At 44.0% G+C, this 9037-nt stretch overlaps 1 protein-coding gene across 1 annotated transcript; it reads right to left on the minus strand.

The window, feature by feature from the left end:
- Positions 1-4489: 4489 nt before the first annotated feature.
- On the minus strand, positions 4490-5535 carry LOC128941743 (inositol 1,4,5-trisphosphate receptor-interacting protein-like 1). Its single transcript, XM_054283652.1, is given in 4 exon segments — positions 4490-4819; positions 4821-4973; positions 4976-5259; positions 5262-5535. Coding segments are annotated over 4 exon segments (1041 nt in total).
- Between the last annotated feature and the right edge of the window lie 3502 nt (positions 5536-9037).

A 9037-nucleotide genomic window follows, 5' to 3' on the forward strand; every position in this document is an offset into this window, starting at 1 on the left:
TTGCCCCCAAGACCCTGGCCATCTCCTCAGCCAGAGCGGCACAGCTGGATTGATGCTGAAATCAGGACTGACATCCCTTCAGCTTCAACATGCACTGGTGATCTCTTTTTCTCTCTCTCTTCCAATTCTTCTCTCCATTTTCCTCCCTCTTTTCCCCTCTTTCTCTCTCCTCCTCCTCTTTAATACTTCTCTTCCTTTTTCTCTCTCCTTTTACCAATAACCCAGAACCCACTGCCATGTGCTTGCACAGCAGCTAATACACCAATTTCCTTGCCAAGGGTGTAATTTACCAATAAAAATCTCTGATTGTTTGTGCCCCCTCTGATTTTTGTTGTTCCTTCCAATCATGAGCATTTCTGAATCCTACGTGTTTCCTTCCCCTTAAGGGTGGGTGGTCATAGGGATTCAGGAGCTGTTAGCAAATGTACAAAATGTGGCTAGGTGCTGCAAGGAATGGGAAAATTAGGTTTTCTGAGCTTTCCCAAACCTTGCTTTTTTATTCTAAGTATGTGTCAAGGTACGATGAGAATTGCTGCTCTCCTTACATCAGCCTGAGCTAGGGGAGGGAGGGAGTAATGTGGAAAGGCAAGAATAGTGGAGAAAAAATGAGATAAACTTCCAACAGTAAGCGTCTCAAACAGCTGAATGTATCCAGAACTCACATCCAGAGCTGTAACTGTTCTTACTGTATTTCTGAGCCTTTAAAAGAAGGAGCAATAGCTCAGGTCTTAAGCCATTCTTAAGTATTAAGAATGTTTATTTCAGCTTTCTGCCTGAAGCTACTCAGAATTAATAGCACTTTTTGCTTGTGGCAATTTCTTTTTTATTTATTTTATTACTTTATGAGTAAATTTGTTCTTAATAATTTTCTCTGCAGGGAACGGGAAGACATTTATTTCCACAAGGAGCATTTCTCTTTCCTGGGGGTTCTAACAGTTACATTAAAAAAAAAATACTGGAAGAAAAAAAAAGTAAAAAGTTTTAAAGGAAGGATATATACACTCCTCTCACTGTGAAATACCATCTTTTTTTTTCCAAGTACTGACAGTGAATTGGTTCTTTTAATTCCCAGGCATTTCAAGAACAGCATGAGACTTGCAAAGGCAAGAGAAAACAATACAGAATAAAAAGTACTGATTAACTTGTGGTGGCTCATTGAGTCAGAATGTGGTTCCCTACTGAGCTGCCTCTAAAAATCTTAAATCATCCTTCCCTGCCCAAAGCCCAAAGAACAATTTGATCTCTAAAGGTAAAAAAGTTAATTTCTTCAATCCAAAATCGAAGTTTTTTAAAGGTGAAGGACCTTGATAAATTGCATTTTTAATTATAAAATCTAATTAAAATGTCCACCAATGTATTATCAGACATGGGTTTGGGTTTGTTTTTTTTTTTCCTTTTTAAGACAATCAGAAACAGCTATTTCTTACAAAATAGCCCCACAGATTTATGCTAAGAAAACACATTTTTCTTAGTCCTACTTCATTGCTTTATTACTGGCTCCAGTTTTAATTGCCCAGATGAGAAGGTGCTACCATCCTTGAAGCATCACCACAGAGAAACAACATTCCCCACCAGCTGGCACCTCTCCTATGTTTTTCAGTAGCTATTGGTTTCTTTCACTAGAAGCTGGTAAACTTTCCACCCATTTCTCGAGACCTTTATGCCTTCCAAAAAGTAAGGTGCTACTACTTGAATTACTTTACTACCAGCATAATTATCAGGGATGGGATAACATACAACAGGGATGGACAAAGGACTCAGACACTTCCATTACTTTTTCCCCAGAAGCAGTCCCATGATTTTTTCCTTCATTTTTCTTTATTTCTTGATAACGTGCTATGAATTTCTGTTTGGAAACCACCAATACAGTGACCATGTCACCAAATCATTCTGTTCAATAGGGGTTTTTCCATAGCCTTTTCCCCAATTTTAGTCTTTCCTCACTACAAAGTTCCTTCTCTTTACCCTCTGTGGTTGTCTTCACTCTCTTTCAGGCATTTGAGCAGTGTAATGCCAGCTCCTTCCCTGCTTATCTGGTAGATGCAAGTGATCTGTCATTTTTCAACTTATGCTTTTGTCAGTGCATCTCTTCACACTCCCATTTGTTGTTCAAATCCTCTCTTTTTGCATCCAGCTGACTCCAAAACACTCAGATGATGTGTAAATTCCTTCCTAAGGTTTTATTCACATCCCCTACAGGATGAATAAAGGGGAATGATGCCAGAAAGACTAAATAAAAGTTTCTCAGGGTGTTTCCAGACTTTCCTGCAAGTTAGAGAGATTTTATAATGGATTTTTCTCTTTGCCTTGTAGAGTTACAAACTTGAACACCCAAATCCTGCCTTTTCCATGCTGCAGCTCTCCCTTGCATGTCACACACCATCTCTTGGTGTGCACCCAGCCTTGCTTATCTCAGAGGGTTTACTCACACCATAATGCTTCACAAATAGGGGCCCTGAACTCAGGCCCTAAAATAACATAACCCCAATTAGCCCAAATGCTGAAGAATGAAAGGAGGGTCTGAACTTAGCTGTCATCAGCCATATCAGAAGAGAGAAATGGCCAACTTTTGTCTTGGGAATATGAGATTAAAGCACCAAAATATTAAATTAAACATTGTTGTGCTTTGGTAAATATCAACAACTACCTCAGTGGGAGAGTGACAGGCCTCTGGCAGACAAATTCAGTACAAAAGAGCAGATTTCAAAAAGAGCCTGTTTTACTCTTTAAAAGGAAACATCAACTCAAGTCACAAGGATGACAGACAAAAATGATATTAGGAACAGCCTTTTAAAAAGCCTGTCATCCCAGGAAATCAATAGGAAATAATTAACTAATAAATTATAGCCTCTGCTATCTTGGTATTTAGTGTTCTAATGAAAACCTTCTCTCCTAATTTCATTAAAAACAATTAAGATATTTAGCACTTTGGGAAGACACCAAAGCCTCCAATATATATAAAAAAGTAACTTCCAATGCAAATATATCTCAAAGCTAAGGATTATCTCAAAGAAAAAGGCATTAATAACACTGTAGTCTTTATCCTTACTATTATCAAGACAGCCAGTTTGTGTTCTATGTTAGTGTCTGTACAAACTCTATATATATACATAGAAAAAGAAATATACATATATATGTGTCAGCAGTGGATTCATGAGTTGTGCAATATACATTATCCAGGTCAAATATCTTCTGTACAAATAGCACAACATAAAGCAATGCAGAATGATAAGTCAAAATTATATATCTAATTTACTTCACTACTTCAAATCAGAACTTACAGCTAATCCCTTTGAGATATTGTACCCACCATAGAACATCAGATTTCGGGACCTTGTTATCATCTTTCCACATTGTAAATCTACAGTGACATCCATAAATCTATAAAAGCTACTGAGCTTGAATCTAATAACCAAAAACTACATAATGAATTTCTACCTTGTCATTTTACTCTGTATTTACACAAAGACCTTAAAGGCTGATATGTCTGAGCTCCCACTATGAACAGACTTGTGCAATCTATTACTGGGGTTAACGACATAAAGACAGATTAGCTTAAAAATATTCTTTATATATGCCATTAGTAGCTATAATTGAGCCCTATGTATCACACACATATTTTGTATCACACATTTCTATAAAACAGTCCTGTTCCGATCATGTGCAGATTAAACTATACCAAAGCAAAGATGGTTTGAGACCCACTAAACAGAAGTATCTTTTCTTCATCACTAATTATCAGTATTTCTGTACACATATTTACCCACCAAATTAAAGTACAAGCAGCTAGAAAAATAAAATTGAAAAACAGTCAGTGTGTGGACTACAGGTCTGGGTGAACTGAAGAAGACCTCAAAAATACAGATAATGAAATACCCTGGTTTACTGAAATATAAAAAAAAAAAAAAAAAACAAAAGTTGAGAAATCTGAATGCACTAACTACAGATCTCAATATATGTATACTTGTTGACATATGACTACAGGGGGTCCATACACCTATATCCTTATCACAAAAGTTCCATACCTTCTTGGTGTTCCTCATGGGCAACTCCTCAGAGCACTGACTCTCTCATCTTCACAAAACAACCAACTAACCCCAGTTCCCCTCTCACCCAACCACCCCCACTCTTTTATAGCACTCTTCTTCTCATTGCTTACAGCTGTGGCCTGTTAAAGTCAGGCCTGCTCCTAATTTTGATAATTGGCCCAGCGCTAAGATTACTTTCTACTTTCTACCTTTGTTTTCTTATATTCTATCCCCCTACAGACAGTAGTAGTATATCTATAGTATAGTGCATGTATATATATAGCACAAAATAAGGAGTATCGATATATATAAGAAATGCATTAACTATGCAGAAATAATACAAGAAATACAAAACTATAGGAAGTTAATACATACAGTAGAGGCCCTAAGTACAAGAGGTTAATGTACACAGGCCCTGTCTAGAGGCCCCACAAGCACAGCCCTGGGCTCCGGCATCTCTGTCAGTGGCTGCAGAGCAGCAGCTGCTGGAGCTCATGCAGCAGGTGAATGCACTCCTGCACAGCCTTCCCGAGGGCAGCGGCATCGCTCGCCTGCTGCTGGAAGAGGTTGGGAGGCTCAGCCAGACGCAAGTCTGAGGGCAAACTGATCTCCCCAGGAAGCCTGTCATTGCCTATGACAAAGTGGTGCAGTTGTTTTGCCTGCAGCGAGCGGAGCAGGTACTCCACCATGTCCATCATCCGCCACGGGAAATCCCTGCTGTGCCAGCCTGCCAGGGGCATGGTGCTCAGCAGGTGCATCAGCACAGTCTTCAAGGTGTAGCTGGACAAACCAACACCCCAGCAGGCTGTAGCTGAGCAGCTGCAGGCACTTGCAGTGGCAGCTGTCCTGGGGGGCCCGCCTGGAAATGTGCCTGAAGAATTTGGCCTCTCCCACGGCACAAGTCTCAACCCACGTGGTGCTTGCCATGCCTACTGCTGATGGCTGTAGGCCATCAGCATCTTGCCCACAAAGATGTCAGAGTCTCCTCTCTGCACCCCAAAGATCATCTCAGCCATGAGGCTTTCCTTCTCTTTGCTGAGCTGAACTCGACAGGAGTGCCTGAAGGGCAGCAGCGTTAAATGCCAGTGGCAGGACTGAGGCAACAGCGTCCAGGCTAACCTCACAAAGTGACAGAACCACTGGGCAGTTTTCTCCACATCCAGATAGGAGCCGGTGCACAGGGTGTGCAGGAGGCTGGGCTCCTGTTCCCTCCTCAGCTCCTGCTCAGGAGGAAACACAGCATGTCCTCCCTCAGCTGCCCCCTGCTGCAGATGCACAGCAGCTCCACACGCACCCAGAAGTTCCTCTGGGCCATGCCTGCAGTGTCCAGCTCCAGGTGGAAGGCGTGTCCTGGAGGGGGACTCAGGGGTACAAGCACCTGGTCCACAACGTCTTCTGCACCGGGACTCCAGCCTTCAAAGGCACTGCCCACTCCAATGGCTTCTTGTGGCACTGGGTAGAAGCTGTGTGACAAGCCCTGTCCTAAGACGTCTGTCAGTCTGGCCATCAAGTCACAAATCACCGAGCAGCCTTTGTCCAGCTTCACAACAGGCAACTGGATGTGCTCTGCTGAAAGGCCTCCACGGTTATTATTAACACTGTGGTCCTCCTCTCCTTCAGTTGCATTGTGTTTGTCTTCACCATTTCCAGCAGCACTTCCACTCCCTTCTTTTCATTGTTCAAGTCTTCCTTTGCATCACTGGAGCCTTGTTTTGCTTCGTTTCCACCATGGCCTTTTTCCTTTACATCAACACCACTGACGCCTTCATTTCCATCCTGGTAGTCTTCCCAGTTTCCATCCTTACATTCTGTGTTTGCAACAACGTTGTCTTCCTCCTCCTCCAGGTTGCTGCCAGAGCTGTCCTTCAGACTGTTGCCCGGATGGTGTCTAAATGCCTGCACTCCAAAGCACATCGCAGGGAGAAGGACAAGGATTGCCACAAGAGCCCAGAAGTGCCAGGCCAGAAGGACTCCCCAGGTGCCAGGGCCCTGCTCCAGGCTCTGGTGCTCCAGCTCCTGCCTCAGCCGAGCCTTCTCCTGCTCAGCCCGCTGCCCCATGCGCTCCCACACGGCCTCATCCAGCCCCTCGCCCGCCGGCTGCGGCCGCTGCACCAGGCCCTGCACAAGCCACAGCAGGAAGGGTGAGGCAAGCATGGCCTCAGCAGGGGAGAATGGCAGATGGCAGATTCACTGGGGATGGCAGGGACAGAGGGAGGGGGGCACTGCCAAGGGAAGTGGGCACAGGAGCCCCAGGGATGTGAAGGCAGCAGAGAGGGCCCAGGCAGCTGGGCTGGCAGGCTTGTGAAGCTGCCCCAGCAGCAGCAGCAGCAGCCCCAGCAGCAGCAGCAGCAGTGTGCCCTGCCAAAGGCTCTCCCGCCAGGGACTGGCCCCTGGATGCCCTGTGAGAAGTGAATCCCCAGGATTCACTTCTGGTTTCTGCCCTGGCCTGGCTCAGCTCTCAGCACGGCTCCTGGCTGCGAGCACACTGCCCTCAGGCCAGGGCTGCGCTGGGGCAGCCTCACTTGCTGCTGTTTCTGTGCCCAGCTGCCCCCACTGTGACACCTGTGCTGGCATGTCCCAGGTGCCACAGGGCATCCCAGCCAGGCCAGCGCTGTCCTCCAGCTCCTTCTCAGCTCAGGGGCTCCCAATGTCCCCAGGCCACCCAACACCTGACACACACCAAGGGCAGACCCACGGGTCATCTTCCAGCCCCAGGGCTTCCCTGCACCAAACAGGCAGGACCCCCCAGACCCTTTCAACTATGAAATTGGGTGGCATGGACCCTGAATGCTTTGTTCCTGGAAATCTCCTGCTGTCAGATGCAACTGGTTCCCTTGGTGTGGTGTATTGGAATAAATTATTCCATTTTCTTCCTGTTGGAAAACACTCATTCTTTATTCACATAACTCATTTTTATATATAAAGTTTTGCAGACATCATGTGTGACTCCTATGGTTTACTAGCTTTCTTGCCAATTACTTTATTGGTTAGTAACAAGTTACACTGTATTGACTGGTCATTCAAACTCCCAATGTGGAAGTGCAGGACAAGTTCTTTGTGAGTCATAATTTTCTTTTTTCAATCTAACTATGTAAAAACAGTTTATACAAGTACTACTTGTTTTTTACCCAGAAATAGATTGCTATGCTAATGAACTGCTCCCACCAAGATTGCTTTCACATCTGAACTAGCAAAGGGCTAGCCTGACAAGGAGAGCAGGCATGATATTATGAAGCCTTTCTTTATGATATTTCTACCTCACTGCAACGTGGGTACTGACCTCTGTGCTTGTGGGGCTGCTCTTGGCACCTGAGCGACAGCCCTGGGTGTGCAGTGGTGAATACCATGACTTTGGCATGGGGCTTGTCCATGGCAGGGTCTCTGTTCCTGCTGATCCATGGCAAGAGGACCTCAATTGCAAAGCGGCATTTCCCAGGGCTGATGAGCAAGTGTGGTGCTGATTTCCAGTGGGCAACTCCCACTGCTGACAGAGCACAGTGCTCTGCATGTCCTACGAGTGCCAAAGCCCTGCAGAGTGTCTGGGATGAGCAGAATCTTTAGTTTTTCCCCAGGGAGCACAAGCAGGCACAGCAGTGCTGCCTCTTGCTTGCTCCCTGCCCTGCCAGAGCTTCCAGGGACATGCAGAGCGCATGTGAAATGGCCAGGGTGGCCTGAGAGGGCAAGGGCAACACGGGGCAAAAATCATCTTTGTAGCCACTGTGGCTTTTTATAGCAGTGCCACCTCCGAGCCAGTCACAAAGTCACAACTACTGCAATTAACCTATACTGCATCTAAAAGTTGTTCTGATTTACCCAAAGCATTTACCACTTCCATATTGTTTTCAAAAATGCATTTTTTCCAACTTTTACTATAGATACCTGATTATGAAATAATTTTTTTTCATTTCACTGAATCAAGACTGTTTTTGCTGTGATACTTAATTAGGCATTAATTTTTCAGATTGACCATCAGATCTTTGAGACCTCGAGCTGAAGACAAAATAACACATGTTTGAGGTAATACCAAATGTCAGCTCCCACCCACCATCAGGTTAGAGTTATCTGGAAGAAAATTCTGCCTGTGCAAGACATTGTGTGAGCACTAACTTGTTCACTTCATTTAAAACTAAATGCTATGGGTTTTGAGGGGTTTTTTTGCTTTCATTAAGAGCTCTGATTTACTGAGGGATTTTTTCCTTTCATTGTGTTAGGAAGACATCCCATGATATTTTATTTGTGACATCTGTAGGGAGAAGTGACAGCAGGAGGTGCAGTACCAGCAACATTATCAATCTACGCAACCGTTTCTATGTGCCACCACACAGAAGACCAAATGGCCTTTTTATCCAGCTTAAAGTTGAGCCAGGCTGCACATCTAAATATACTTTACTTTTATTTCCTCAACTTGTCAACTTTAAAGGATGAACTGAGACAAAAAAAAAGGAACAGCACTAGTGGTAGCCTGTTACATTTCAAAATTCCTCATACACAGGACCTCGAAAAAGGAGTGTCACTCAATGCAGGATATTGTCTCCTAAATAGCATTGTAATTTCTAATTTGGCAGACATATGGTTTTAATGAGGCTGGAAGAAAAATCCTTTTCTACTGGTGTAGTTGAAAACTATGAGCTGAGAAACAATTACTTAATCTGAAACGAGATTTGTTACAGAAACCCATATAAAGCCATTGCTAAAGGATTTCTACTTCTTTACCCTCTGTTAGTTCTCTTACATCAGCCTTCTTAGGGAGCTCTTAGAAAATCATAATGTCAGGCTAATTATCAAATGCCAAGGCCTTGGAAAATGTCCTGCTTCCTCAGATACCACTGATTTTAATTCCTGGGTTTGCTTCCTTTTCTCATAAACAATAATCCATTTGCTGAATGAGACCTTTCCTTGTCTTTTCAAATTCCAGAGAAGTTTTGCTTATTACAGCATTCCCAATGCAGAGAAATGTGTCTGCACTCTCCAGCCTCGAAGCTCAGCCTGGAAGAGGAGGGAAGAGGAAA

Source organism: Melozone crissalis, unplaced genomic scaffold (genome assembly GCF_028551555.1).
Source record: "Melozone crissalis strain CALT ecotype California unplaced genomic scaffold, PUWL_Pcris_2 ptg000038l_1, whole genome shotgun sequence".
Classification (NCBI taxonomy): domain Eukaryota; kingdom Metazoa; phylum Chordata; class Aves; order Passeriformes; family Passerellidae; genus Melozone; species Melozone crissalis.